General features: G+C 41.2%; 1 protein-coding gene across 1 annotated transcript in view; it reads right to left on the reverse strand.

Annotated features, from left to right (window-relative positions):
- Window positions 1–1,016: 1,016 nt before the first annotated feature.
- wdr11 (WD repeat domain 11) overlaps window positions 1,017–14,438 on the reverse strand; it is a 158,162-nt gene continuing 144,740 nt past the window's right edge. Inside the window, exons 25-29 of the mRNA XM_062994980.1 lie at window positions 13,537–13,702; window positions 12,018–12,115; window positions 8,534–8,679; window positions 4,306–4,385; window positions 1,017–1,983 (exon numbers count right to left, since the gene is read on the reverse strand). Coding sequence (XP_062851050.1) covers window positions 1,775–1,983; window positions 4,306–4,385; window positions 8,534–8,679; window positions 12,018–12,115; window positions 13,537–13,702 — 699 coding nt within the window. The 3' untranslated portion in view covers window positions 1,017–1,774. The remainder of the gene's footprint in view (window positions 1,984–4,305; window positions 4,386–8,533; window positions 8,680–12,017; window positions 12,116–13,536; window positions 13,703–14,438) is intronic.

The following is a 14,438-nucleotide window of genomic DNA, read 5'->3' on the forward strand; positions in this document are numbered from 1 at the left end:
AAAATAATGACTGAAAGAGACAAGGCCATGAACAACTAGTTTTGGACGTTGGGAAGCTGGGACATCACGCCTTCTTATGCTCTAGGCTGATAACAGCAAAATTGATACAGCACTGCACACACAGATAAAACTACTACTAAATCACTAACACTTATGCACAACAGCTTTTATAATGATCATTCAGTATTAAAAACAACAGATTATTTACTTAACAGATTATTCATGGTGTGAAAGGTAAATCAACACTGCAGATACACTAATCAACCATAACATTAAAACCACCTTCTTGTTTCTACACTCACTGTCCATTTTATCAGCTTCACTTACCATGTAGAAGCACGCTGTAGTTCTACAATTACTGACTGTAATCAATCTGTTTCTCTGCATGCTTTGTTAGCCCCCATTCATGCTGTTCTTCAATGGTCAGGACCCCCACAGAACATTCTTTAGGTGATGGATCATTCTCAGCACTGCAGTGACACTGACATGGTGGTGGTGTGTTAGTGTTTGTTGTGCTGGTATGAGTGGATCAGACACAGCAGTGCTGCTGGAGTTATTAAACACCTCACTGTCACTGCTGGACTGAGAATAGTCAAACAGCACCCTGTGGGCAGCATCTTGTGACCACTGATAAAGGTCTAGAAAATGACCAACTCAAACAGCAGCAATCTCTGACTTTACATCTACAAGGTGGATCAACTAGGTAGCAGTGTCTAATAGAGTGGACAGTGAGTGGACACGGTATTTAAAAACACCAGCAGCACTGCTGTGTCTGATCCACTCATACCAGCACAACACACACTAACACACCACCACCATGTCAGTGTCACTGCAGTGCTGAGAATGATCCACCACCTAAATAATACCTGCTCTGTAGTGGTCCTGATCATTGATTGGGCTAACAAAGCATGCAGAGAAAAGGATGGACTACAGTTAGTAATTGTAGAACTACAACGTGCTTCTATATGGTAAGTGGAGCTGATAAAATGGACAGTGAGTGTAGAAACAAGGAGGTGGTTTAATGTTATGGCTGATCAGTGTATAACCTGATCAAACCAAACAAGAATATGTAACTGTAACTGTAATTTACCCAGTTACCAATAATTACCCAGTTACCAATTTAATTCTTAGTGATTCTTTATCTGCTAATTACACATGATTACTCACTCACCCTGGATTTAATTATAATTACTTAGTTAGCCATGTAATTTCTTCATTTCAGTTATTATAAGAAAAATAATATTTATGGTTATGAAGCATCAGAAATAGAGTAGAATTAGAATATTTCTACATAATTTGTCAATAACACATTTCGATATTTACTTGTAATACAAAATGCTAGATTTTTCCACTGTGTAACATTACAAATTATGGAGCCATGTACATAAACTAAATATTATTTTGTCAAAATTAAAAGTGCAAAAACGAGCCTGTGGAATGTCGGAAGGAGCACATTATATGTTTGAGAAGCTTAAGACATTTCCTCATTGTCATTTATCTGTCCTAAGAATTGTGTACAGAATGGCAAGATGACAACCAATGCAAAAATAAACACCCCAACATCTGATAAAATGCATGCTTGCATCTGACGTGCATACTGTCATGTTTTATAATCATAAAATCTTTCAGTCAATCCATCTTCTCTCTCTCTCTCTCTCTCTCTCACACACATACACACACAATATACAACACGTTTTATTTTCATTTTACTTCCTGTAACACACCACACCATCAAATATGAAATAAGCAATCATGAAAAATCTTAGATTCTTCACTACAGTGATTCAGCAGTTGTATTGCTACTCCCTTTCTCCTCTTCTTTAGGTGTGAGATCTGATTCTGCCCCATCATTCTGGAACAGCTTCTCCAGAAGCTCTTCTCCTGCTCCCCCGGCCTTGGAAGCCCACAGCGCTGCTCCCTCTCTCAACCCCACAGCGCGAAGTAGCCCAGCATAGGAAGAAAATGCCGCCCCTATTAGCTTATGTGAACCACAGCGTTAAGGAAAAGTTAAAAAAAGACTTAAAATAAAAATAAATGATTTCATGTAGGGCGGCACAGTGGGTAGCACTGTCGCCTCACAGCAAGAAGGTCCTGGGTTTAATCCCCAGGCGGAGTGGTCCGACTCCTTTCTGTGCAGAGTTTGCATGTTCTCCCGGGGTCTGTGTGGGTTTCCTCCGGGAGCTCCGATTTCCTCCCACAGTCCAAAAACATGCAGTCAGGTTAATTGAAGACAGTAAATTGCCCTGTAGGTGAATGGGTGTGTATGTGTGTCTGCCCTGCGATGGACTGGCGCCCCGTCCAGGGTGTTACTGTGTGCCTTGCGCCCATTGAAAAGCTGGAATAAGCTCCAGCACCGCCCCACCACCCTAATTGGATAAGCGGTTAAGAAAGTAAGTGAGTGCTTTCATGTATCTATTTATAAATAAATGTATAGGTCTACATAGGGGGTCAAAGGACAGAGAGGGTCAAGAGACCACTGGCAAAAAGAATTCTAGATTTCATTTCAGATAATACACAGTCGAGTCACATTATGACCACAAGCTACTATCCAGAGTAACCGCCGTGTGTAGCACATACAGCAGCTTGACGGGGTGGGAGTGAATCAATAAGGTCCTGGTAGGTTGTCACAGGTATCTGGAGCCATGCGGACTACTATAATGATTTTGTTTATCTGTGGTCATAGCCTTCCTCCCCCTCCAATGCAATTCACTCCTCATATTTAGTAAGAAGTTCTCTAGATGTGTATTGTTTTTGTATAATGCCACCTGACACTGCGAGAAGTGTATGCATCTTAATCAGAATTATCTGAGACAAAGTCCAAAACAAATTCAAGTCACATTTAGTAAACAATGTTTAGAGCTAAATTAAAAACATTAATCATTCACAGCCAGTAAGTAGGGTTAATAAATCTTTGTCACAAAAAAGTGTTTTTTTATGTTCAAATAAACTATTTTTCACTCATAACCAATTGCATGGTTGTGTACAACAGAGTGAACCGGAGGAGGACAAACGTTAGCTAAAACATCAGTACTGAAATTTTTCTCATGTTGGGAATACTATCTACAGTCAAGCCAGAAAGTCTGCACACCCTCTTCACCTTCTTCATGTTTTATTACATTACAGACTCATTTTATAATAGATTGAGTTCATTTTTTGCCTCAAACATCTACACACAATCACCAATAATTATGAAGTAAAAACAGGATTTAGAAAATATGCAATTTTATTTTACTGACAAAAATGGTTTATATAGGGGTTACATATCTGTACACACCTTTAGCCTAATACTTGGTTGATGCACCTTTGGCAGCAATTAAAGCTTCAAGGCCTCTTGGAAAAGACGCTATGAGCTTGGCACAGTTGTTTCTGGACATTTTTGCCCATTCCTCATGGCATATCCTTGCAAACTTCTGTCAGGTTGGATGGGGAGCATCAGTACACAGCCATTTTCAGCTCCTTCCACAGATTTTCGATTGGATTCAGACTAGTCGTCCCGGTCCCACTGCTGAAAAACATCCCCACATCATGATGCTGCCACCGCCATGCTTCACTGTAGTGATGGCATTAGCCAGGTGATGAGCGGTGCCTGGTTTCCTCCAGACGTGACGCTCGGTTTTCAGGCCAAAAAGTTCAATTTTGGTTTCATCAGACCAGAGAATCTTGTTTCTCATGGTCTGAGAGTTCTCTAGGTGCTTTTTGGCACCTGTAAAGCTGCAGCAATTTTTCTGTACCCTTCTCCAGATCTATGCCTTGACACAATCCTGTTTCTGAGGTCTGCAGATAATTCCTTTGACCCCATGGCTTGGAGTTTGCTCTGATATGCACTGTCAACATGCATATGTCAACTGTAGGACCTTATATAGGCAGGTGTTGGCAATCCCCAATCATGTCCAATCAATTGAATTTACCACAGGTGGACTCCAATTAAATTGTAGAAACATCTCAAGCAGCATCAGTGAAAACAAAATGCACCTCAGCTCACTTTTGGGTGTCATATCAAACGGTGTGTACACTTGTGTACATATGATATTTGACATTTTGATTTTTAATAAATTAGCACAAAAGACTAAAAACCTGCTTTCACTTTGTCATTGTGGGCTATTTTGTGACAAAAAAAGAACTCAATCTATCATAGAATGAGTCTGTAACGTAATAAAACATGGAGAAGGTGAAAGGGGTGTGCAAACTTTACAGCTTGAATGTATCTATACAGTAATAACCACTGTTACCCATGTACTGAATTCAACCACTTTAAACATATAAACCAAACTGTTTGTGGAAGTGTAGATAGTATTGGAAGGATATTGGTGGTGTCATTGGCCTCCAGCACACCATATTTCAGGCAAGCTTCAATGAACAGGGCTGTCCGGTCGAAATACCTCATACTGTAAGAGAAACAGAAAAAAAATAGGAAAAGGGGACAGGCTAAATAAATAACTTATTTCTTAAAGAAAACATGTGATTAACATGAATCCTAGTGTCTAAGGTGGATTTACTTGGGTATACAACCTCAAATTAGAAAAATATGGGACAGTATGGAAAATGCATATAAAAACAGTGTTTCTTACATTGACTTTTATTTCATTGCAGACAGTATGAACCCAAGACATTTCATGTTTTGTGTGGTCAAGTTAATTTCATTTGGTATTATACATTCATTCTGCATTCCAGGACTGCAACATATTCCAAAAATGGTTACACAACACTTAAAAGACATTTTGGCACCAAGGATACCAAATGATTAAGTGTTTTAGATTTTATTTTGTCCCATTCTTCCTGCAGACACTGGAGCAGGACTGGAGACAGACCAGTCCTGTTCCCTCATTCTCTTCCAGCTATGCCTTTGTAATGTGTGCAGCATGTGGTTTTGCATTGTATTGTTAAAAAATGCATGGACGTCCCCGAAAGCAGCAGATGTTGCTCTTGTATATCAATGTACTTTTCTGCATTAATGCTGCCATCACAGAAGTGTAAATGACCTTTGCCAAGGGCAATGACACAGCCCCATACCATGACAGACCCTGGCTTTTGGACTTGTTGCTGATAACAGTCTGGATGGTCCATTTCGTTTATGTACAAAGCACACTGAATCCATTTCTTCCAAAAAAAGATCCATAATACTGATTTGTCTGACCTAAATACACATCTCTACTGTGTGACCGTTTATCTCAGATGGCTCCGAGCCCAGAGAACTCAATGCCGCTTCTGGAAATGGTTAACATAAAGCTTCTTTTTTGCACAATAAAAGTTTATTTGTGAATGTAATCACATTATTTGAAATTACATCAATATACAGTGTATCACAAAAGTGAGTACACCCCTCACATTTCTGCAGATATTTAAGTTTATCTTTTCATGGGACAACACTGACAAAATGACACTTTGACACAATGAAAAGTAGTCTGTGTGCAGCTTATATAACAGTGTAAATTTATTCTTCCCTCAAAATAACTCAATATACAGCCATTAATGTCTAAACCACCGGCAACAAAAGTGAGTACACCCCTAAGAGACTACACCCCTAAATGTCCAAATTGAGCACTCCTTGTCATTTTCCCTCCAAAATGTCATGTGATTTGTTAGTGTTACTAGGTCTCAGGTGTGCATAGGGAGCAGGTGTGTTCAATTTAGTAGTACAGCTCTCACACTCTCTCATACTGGTCACTGAAAGTTCCAACATGGCACCTCATGGCAAAGAACTCTCTGAGGATCTTAAAAGACGAATTGTTGCGCTACATGAAGATGGCCAAGGCTACAAGAAGATTGCCAACACCCTGAAACTGAGCTGCAGCACAGTGGCCAAGATCATCCAGCGTTTTAAAAGAGCAGGGTCCACTCAGAACAGACCTCGCGTTGGTCGTCCAAAGAAGCTGAGTGCACGTGCTCAGTGTCACATCCAACTGCTGTCTTTGAAAGATAGGCGCAGGAGTGCTGTCAGCATTGCTGCAGAGATTGAAAAGGTGGGGGGTCAGCCTGTCAGTGCTCAGACCATACGCCGCACACTACATCAAATTGGTCTGCATGGCTGTCACCCCAGAAGGAAGCCTCTTCTGAAGTCTCTACACAAGAAAGCCCGCAAACAGTTTGCTGAAGACATGTCAACAAAGGACATGGATTACTGGAACCATGTCCTATGGTCTGATGAGACCAAGATTAATTTGTTTGGTTCAGATGGTCTCAAGCATGTGTGGCGGCAATCAGGTGAGGAGTACAAAGATAAGTGTGTCATGCCTACAGTCAAGCATGGTGGTGGGAATGCCATGGTCTGGGGCTGCATGAGTGCAGCAGGTGTTGGGGAGTTACATTTCATTGAGGGACACATGAACTCCAATATGTACTGTGAAATACTGAAGCAGAGCATGATCCCCTCCCTCCGGAAACTGGGTCGCAGGGCAGTGTTCCAGCATGATAATGACCCCAAACACACCTCTAAGACGACCACTGCTTTATTGAAGAGGCTGAGGGTAAAGGTGATGGACTGGCCAAGCATGTCTCCAGACCTAAACCCAATAGAACATCTTTGGGGCATCCTCAAGCGGAAGGTGGAGGAGCGCAAAGTCTCGAATATCCGCCAGCTCCGTGATGTCGTCATGGAGAAGTGGAAAAGCATTCCAGTGGCAACCTGTGAAGCTCTGGTAAACTCCATGCCCAGGAGAGTTAAGGCAGTTCTGGGAAATAATGGTGGTCACACAAAATATTGACACTTCAGGAACTTTCACTAAGGGGTGTACTCACTTTTGTTGCCGGTGGTTTAGACATTAATGGCTGTATATTGAGTTATTTTGAGGGAAGAATAAATTTACACTGTTATATAAGCTGCACACAGACTACTTTTCATTGTGTCAAAGTGTCATTTTGTCAGTGTTGTCCCATGAAAAGATATACTTAAATATCTGCAGAAATGTGAGGGGTGTACTCACTTTTGTGATACACTGTATATATATATTTTTTTTACTTCATTACTAGCCCTAATTTTCCCCTTTTTCTCCCAACGTTTTTTAGCGCGTCCAATTACCTGATTGCATTATGCTTTTCTCTCGACTGATGTCGATCCCCGCTCTGATTGAAGAAAATGAAAATCACACACGCCCCCTCAGACACGTGTGCAGTAGCTGACTGCATCTTCTTACCTGCACGAGGCAAGTTCATATGTTGATCAGCTTTGTGATCGACGATTTTATTCCTCTATTCTGTGCAGGCGTCATCAATCAGTCAGCAGAGGTTGTAATTGCATCAGTACAGGCTTCCCACCCTGTATGAACAACAAGCCAATCGTTGTTCATGTAGGCGCCCAGCCCAGCCAAATGGCTGAGCTCAGTTTCAAACCGATGAGTTCGAAATGTCAGCTCTGGTGTGCTAGCATGTTTTACCGCTGTGCCACCTGAGCCTTTGTCCCAGCTTTGTAAAAGTGTGTTGCAGGCCTAAAATGCAGGAATGGATTTATATTACCAAACAAAATTAAGTTGACTAGAGAAAACATTAAATATCTTGGGTTTATACCGTCTGCAATTAAATTTTCCATACTGTCTCAACCTTAACTTTAAATGTAACTATAACCTTTACCCCAAACCTAACCTCAAACCTAACCCTAACCTTTAACTAATGTTCTAAAATGTATGCCAATTGTAGCCCAAACCTTAACTTTTAGCTATGGTTGAATCCTAGCCCTAATCTTAACTTCAACCATACCTTAGCAATAAACCAACCCCAACCTTAATCCTAACCCTATCCTCAACCTTAACTGTACTTTTAGCCCTTATCATAACCCCAACACTAATTACCTGAAGCAAAGGGGTTTGCCCTTTTTAAATGAATGCAACTGAATAATACAAACCCTAACCATTATCCTAACCCCAGCAAATCTTGGTGGGCGAGCATAAAAGACTGCTACACCACCTAAGCACCTATCCTCGAGTGTTCATTTATGTAAGTGACAATTATCACATCAGTGAACAATAGAGTGTTTTACAGTTCATCTAAATGTTAATGGTACAGACTGAAAAAGATGTCAAATCAAAAGTGATTCCAAGCATGTAAATCCAATGGTTATTAAATCAAGAGATGATAATTGATAACATTTTTTTTACTATGGAAACATCTCATTACAAGACTGCAAAGACTAGAAACTTGAACACTTACATTAGAGTCTCTAGTTACAAGAGGAAGAGGGGAAAAAATGTAACAAAAGGTTGGCGTGACCTTCCGAGGACATTTTTTAAAATATGTGAACACGCTTAGCGCTCTCTCTCTACTCTCCTGTGCTGGGCTCTCTTACACTGACTGATGATCCTTGTTGTAAGTGGTTGCATGTTTTACATGACACTTTAGCTTATTCATCTTCTACACTATTTATAGTTTGACTGACTTTTTTTACTGCACTTTAACTCAGTCCTTGTGAACCTGTCCAGCTCTGTTGTTCAGAGAACAGAAACCTGTGAGACCTGTATCAGTGCACTATTACTGCACGATTAGAATACATACAGTTTCACTTGTAATCCCCATAAAAATGTAAACAGAAATATAAGTAGGAGACCTGTGGAGCATCTCGCCCACTTTTTGGAAGCAGCCAAGCGACAGCAACACCAGGATAGCTTTGGACTTATGATTTACTTGAGAGGAGCAGAGGTACTCGGCCCAGCGTTTCAGAACATCTGAGGCTTCAGCTGGGTTTAGACGCACCTAAATGGAAAAAAGAGAGTAACAGTGTTTCAGAGTAATTAAGAAGGGCAATTATATTGCTAGCTAAGGTTTGCTTGTTAATAAATTCCCTTTTCACATGTGCACTCTTACTCTGGAAATTAATCATTTGCCAAATCTGGATGTCAGTGCAAGCCAGAGCCAGAAGCCACAGTCGAGTACACATGTCACATAACAGCCTGTATGGAATGAAAAAAAAAATGCTGGTGGTGGCAGCATCATGCTATGGGGTTGCTTTTCAGTAGCAGGGACAGGGAGAAACATAAACATGAGGGACAGATGATTATAGCCAAATACAGGAACACTCTTTTTTTAATGCATTTTTTCCCCAATTTTCCTCCCGATTTAGCACGCTCAATTTGTCTTTTGCTGCTGAGGGATACCTGATTGCATCCAAGGAAAGCACGTTGCTGTACACGCCTCTTCCAACACATGCACAGCCCTCCTCTTCTTGCCCCTGCATTCTGCACAGGCGTCTCTCCTGCCAACCAGGGTCCTTACACAGTGTATGAAGACCCACGCACCCACACATAGTCCGGCCCCCACCCTGCAGACGGTGGCCAATTAGTATCTGCTCCAGGCACTCCTAATTATGCCCACCAGATGGCGCCCAGCCGACCGGTGGCAACGGCGAGTTTCAAACTGAGGAGTTCAGAATCTCGGTGCAGATGTGCTAGCGGAATATCCCGCTGCGCCACCTGGGCGCCTATACAGGAACATTCTTATCCAAAGTGTACACAAACTCAGACTGGGGCAACAGGTCACCCCTTTCATATAGCCAAAAACACTGCAGTGGCATTGGGGCAAGTCTCTAAATTTCAATGAGTGGCCCAGTCAAAGTCCAAACTTCAATCCCATCTAACATTCATGTGGGGGCCGTGTGTGATACTCATGTATAGGACCAAAACAGCCAAAACAGGCCATGTGTTGACTTCTAAAATGGACCTTTAGTATGTACATTTATCAGCTGAGTGTGGACGGGATCAAAATCAGCACCGTTAAGTCCAGGGCCACCTGCTTTCCTTATGTAGAAATGGCTGGGACTGGCTACAGTGAGGAAGATTAAGTTTTCTAGGACCTTGTTTACAAATGCTGATAAACAAGATTTGTGAGACTGACAAAAGGAATAGGTCAGTGGGGAAAGTTTTGTAGTCACCATACCATTCTGTGGAAATAAAGCAGAAACTCAAGCCAGTGGAAAATCTCACAATAATAAGCCCTGGTTTCTGGTCCATCCCACTGGACAAGAACAGCAGGGCAGAAACAAGACCCCACTAGAGGGGTCTATTACATTTGATTTGCCAGATCATCCAGTAAAAAATGCAATGTGTTGCTAAAAACGCTAAAAAAAGTGTTTTAATGTTGCTAAAAAAAAAAGGCTGATCTTTTCAGCATACTGCTACAATGACCCTTAACATGAGAAGCAAAGAAAAATACAACTTTATAAAATAAATTTGAATGTCTACTTCAGAATAAAATACAAAGTGTAGCCACAGCAGAGATGAGTTCAGCTGTTGCTCAATAAAATGATGCAACTGTTAGCAAGTGTGGTAAACAGAAAAAAGTTTGGGCTCTCAGGCCTTGCTAATATAATTTAAAAAAGGGTTTAAGGGTCTATGGGTTTGTGTGGAAAGATTTTTTTATTTATTTGCATTTTCTTCCTTTTTCTCCCGATTTTTAGCCCGTCCAATTTTTACCCAATTGCGTTATGCCTCCTCTCTACTGGTGCTGACCCCTGCCCCAATTAAGGAGAGCGACCTGACACATGCCCCTTCCGACACATGCGCAGTAGCCGACTGCATCTTTTCGCCTGCACGAGGCGAGTTCATATGCGGATCAGCCATGTGCACGGAGAACCACACCCTTATGAGCATTATTCCTCGACTCTGTGCAAACGGCATCAATCAGCCAGCAGAGGTCGGAATTGCATCAGTTATGAGGAGTCCCTATCCGGCTCCCTCCCTGGATAAACAACAGCCAAAAGTTGTTCATATAGCCGCCCAGCCCAGCCCAGCCAGATGGCAGAGCTGAGATTCGATATGTATTCAAAATTCCAGCTATGGTGTGCTAGCGTGTTTTACCGCTGTGCCACCTGAGTGGCTTGTGTGGTTAGATTAAAAAATAAGATTTACACAATGTAATGTGGCATAAATATTACAAAGTGCAACTACCACATTTTGTAGAGGCATGCCTACTTACTACTGTACACTTGAGAAAATACAAGAATATCCTACTGGATTAATTTTAATGTCTGGCACAATCCAAACAGTGGCCCACAGAACTTCTTTTTCTTCTAAAAGCCCTAATAATTAGATTACAGTATCCTATCATTAATTCTCAAAACACAAAGAATTAAAGAAAGAAATGCTTGTACATTTACACTGATCAGGTATAGCATTAAAACCACCTCCTTGTTTCTACACTTACTGTCCATTTTATAAGCTCCACTTACCATATAGAAGCACTTTGTAGTTCTACAATTACTGTTTCTCTACATACTTTATTAGCCTGCTTTCACACTGTTCTTCAATGGTCAGGACTCACCCAGGACCACCACAGAGTAGGTATTATTTGGGTGGTGGGTCATTCTCAGCACTGCAGTGACACTGACATGGTGATGGTGTGTTAGTGTGTGTTGTGCTGGTATCAGTGGATCAGACACAGCAGCACTGATGACGTTTTTAAACACCTCACTGTCACTGCTGGACTGAGAATAGTCCACCAACCAAACATATCCAGCCAACAGCGCCCCGTGGGCAGCGTCCTGTGACCACTGATGAAGGTCTAGAAGATGACCAACTCAAACAGCAGCAATAGATGAGCGATTGTCTCTGACTTTACATCTACAAAGTGGACCAAGTAGGTAGGAGTGTCTAATAGAGTGGACAGTGAGTGGACACGGTATTTAAAAACTCCAGCAGCGCTGCTGTGTCTGATCCACGCACACCAGCACAACACACACTAACACACAACCACCCACACAACCACCATGTCAGTGTCACTGCAGTGCTGAGAATGATCCACCACTTAAATAATACCTGCTCTGTGGGGGTCCTGACCATTGAAGAACAGCATAAAAGCAGGCTAAAAAGGTATGTAGAGAAATAGATGGACTACAGTCAGTAATTGTAGAACTACAAAGTGCTCCTATATGGTAAGTGGAGCTGATAAAATGGACGGTGTGTGTAGAAACAAGGAGGAGGTTTTAATGTTATGGCTGATCATGTATATGCTAAATAACATGGTCAGGTTTAATCACAGCATTTCTTAATGATTAAGGGTATTGTATTTTTTTTTTCTGCTTAACCTATTGAGAATACCTTTGCCAACCAGGCAGCTCGATTCCACTCGCTATATGTCTGCAGGTAGCGACAGGCATCTGCTGCCTTGTCAATTAAACACAGCAACTGCACACCCTCTGCAAAAGAGAGAGAGAAAATGAGAGAAAATCTGAGAACTAGAGAGAAAGAGATAAATAGAGGTGGCTCGGGGGTTTATCAAAAATACTTTTGTCCTTGTGTGTGTGTGTGTGTAGGGTTACAGGTTGAGTTATGTTGAGGCTTGAGTAATGGTAAACACACTTTTCTTTGCAGCCTCTTCTGTGAGTACTCAGGGTAAGAAGGAACACTTTCCTCCATTACATAAGTAATGTGTAGTATGATGGGAACTTTTCAGAAAGGGGTGAAACTGGCTGCAGTGCCTCTTAGACGCAGTTAACACTCATTTTATTTCAGAAAGGCTTTAGCTGTTAAGAGTGAACACAGCCTGCACACATGAGGGACTATGCACCATTGCCTGAAGTGTCAAACCTCACAGCTCTACAGGTTTATGTTGTACCTTTTCTAACACAACAATCAGCTGCTAAATTAAATTAGATGTGTTAAATGAAGCTCCTTTTACCCTTTAACAACCACGTTACCCTAAACAATAACACTAATTCTGCTAACTTTACATAATGCAACTTGTAAACTCACATGCAACAGATCTGCTAGAATTTAAGTTTGTTTGTTATCAGATGTGAAGCCCATTTGGCAGCAATTATGGTTACAAGCCTTTTTGGATACAATTCTACAAGTTTTGTACACATGAAATTGGACAGTTTATCCCATTTTTCGTAAACTCTGTCAGATTTGATTGAGAGTGTCTGTGAACTGCCATATACAGGCCTTAGATGTTTGATGGGGTTTAAGTCCACTCATGGACATTGAGACTTGTCCAGAAGCCACCTTGGTGTTGTTTTGGCAGTATGATAGGGTGACCTGTCACCTCTGTATTATTTTTTGTATACTCTTTTTTTTTTTAAAGAATGTTCTTGCAATTTGGCTGCATTTATTTGTTCCTCATTTCATCAGTCTCTGAGAAGCAACCCAATATCATAATAATGCGACCACCATGTTTTACCGTAGCATTGGTATTAGCCGGATGATGTGCAGGGATGTTCAAAGACTTGCCCAGAACACAGGCTTTGGCTCTTTGTCAATGTCAGGTAAAGGGTGAAGTAATACCCTGTCTGACTTTGCGTGTGCTCTAAAGAATGCCTTTGTGCCTAGCTACTTTCATTTCAAAATTATTGAGGCCACAGTCTTTGGAGGACTCAAAAACGTAGATTGTTTTATGTCTATATTTATGCCTAATACATGCCCTGCCATAGATTTGATTGTGGAGAATCACAGACAACAGTTCCTTGGTGTTCATGGCTTGTTTTTTGTGTCAATTGTGGTCCTTTATAGATCGAGGTGTGCCTTTCCAAACTATGTCCAGTCATTTCAGATTGCAACAGGTGGACTCCCACTTTCTTATTAATGTACTGTACAGCTCATATCTTGCATTTTCATGTACCTGCTAGCTTTCCACTGGCAATCATATTGGTGGCCACAAGTTTAATGGTGCTTTGAGATGGTCCAGAGGAGGGAATAGTAGTAACAAGGCAGGCCTTCAACGAGTCACAGTAGTAGCTTTGGTTGTCTGCACTTGTTTCCAGGAGCAACTGCACTGCTCGGTCAGTCTGCAAGAAAAGGCAATTATATTTAATGTTCTAGAACAGTATAGGATGTCCAAAATGCACCGCTTGTATCCACTGTTTTGTGTGTTGCAGGTATCAAATTCTAAATGTGTCTATATTCACAAAATACAATAAATTTGATCAATGAAAACATTGGAAATATTTTCTTTCTACTTTTGTCAGTTAAATAAACATTTAAGAGAGTTAACAAATCATCAATTCATTTTTTCCGCATTTTTCCCCAATCTAGTTGTATCCAATTACCCGATTGCATTAGGCTTCCGCTCTACCGATGCTGATCCCCACTGCTGATTGAAGTGAGCGAGACTGTCACCTCAGACACGTGTGCAGTAGCCGACTCTTTTTACCTGCACAAGTCGAGTTCATATGCGGATCAGCTTTGTGTATGGAGCGCCACACCCTGTACGCATTATTTCTCCCCCAATTATTTCAAGCCAATCGTTGTTCATATAGCCGCCCAGCCCAGCCAGAACTGAGATTCGAAAGAAAGATTCGAGCTCGAAATGTCAGCTCTGGTGTGCTAGCGTGTTTTACTGCTGTGCCATCTGAGCGGCTAATCAATTCATTTTTATTGTGTTTTACAAAACATCCCAGCTTTTTCAGAAATAAGGTTTGTAAATAGTATTTATGTCATTGGAGCATACATTTTTTACCATTTTTGATATTTTTGCATTGCTCTACAACTACTATTACAACATGTACTAGTTTTAATTTATTA

The sequence above is a fragment of the Trichomycterus rosablanca genome, chromosome 5 (genome assembly GCF_030014385.1).
Source record: "Trichomycterus rosablanca isolate fTriRos1 chromosome 5, fTriRos1.hap1, whole genome shotgun sequence".
Lineage (NCBI taxonomy): Eukaryota > Metazoa > Chordata > Actinopteri > Siluriformes > Trichomycteridae > Trichomycterus > Trichomycterus rosablanca.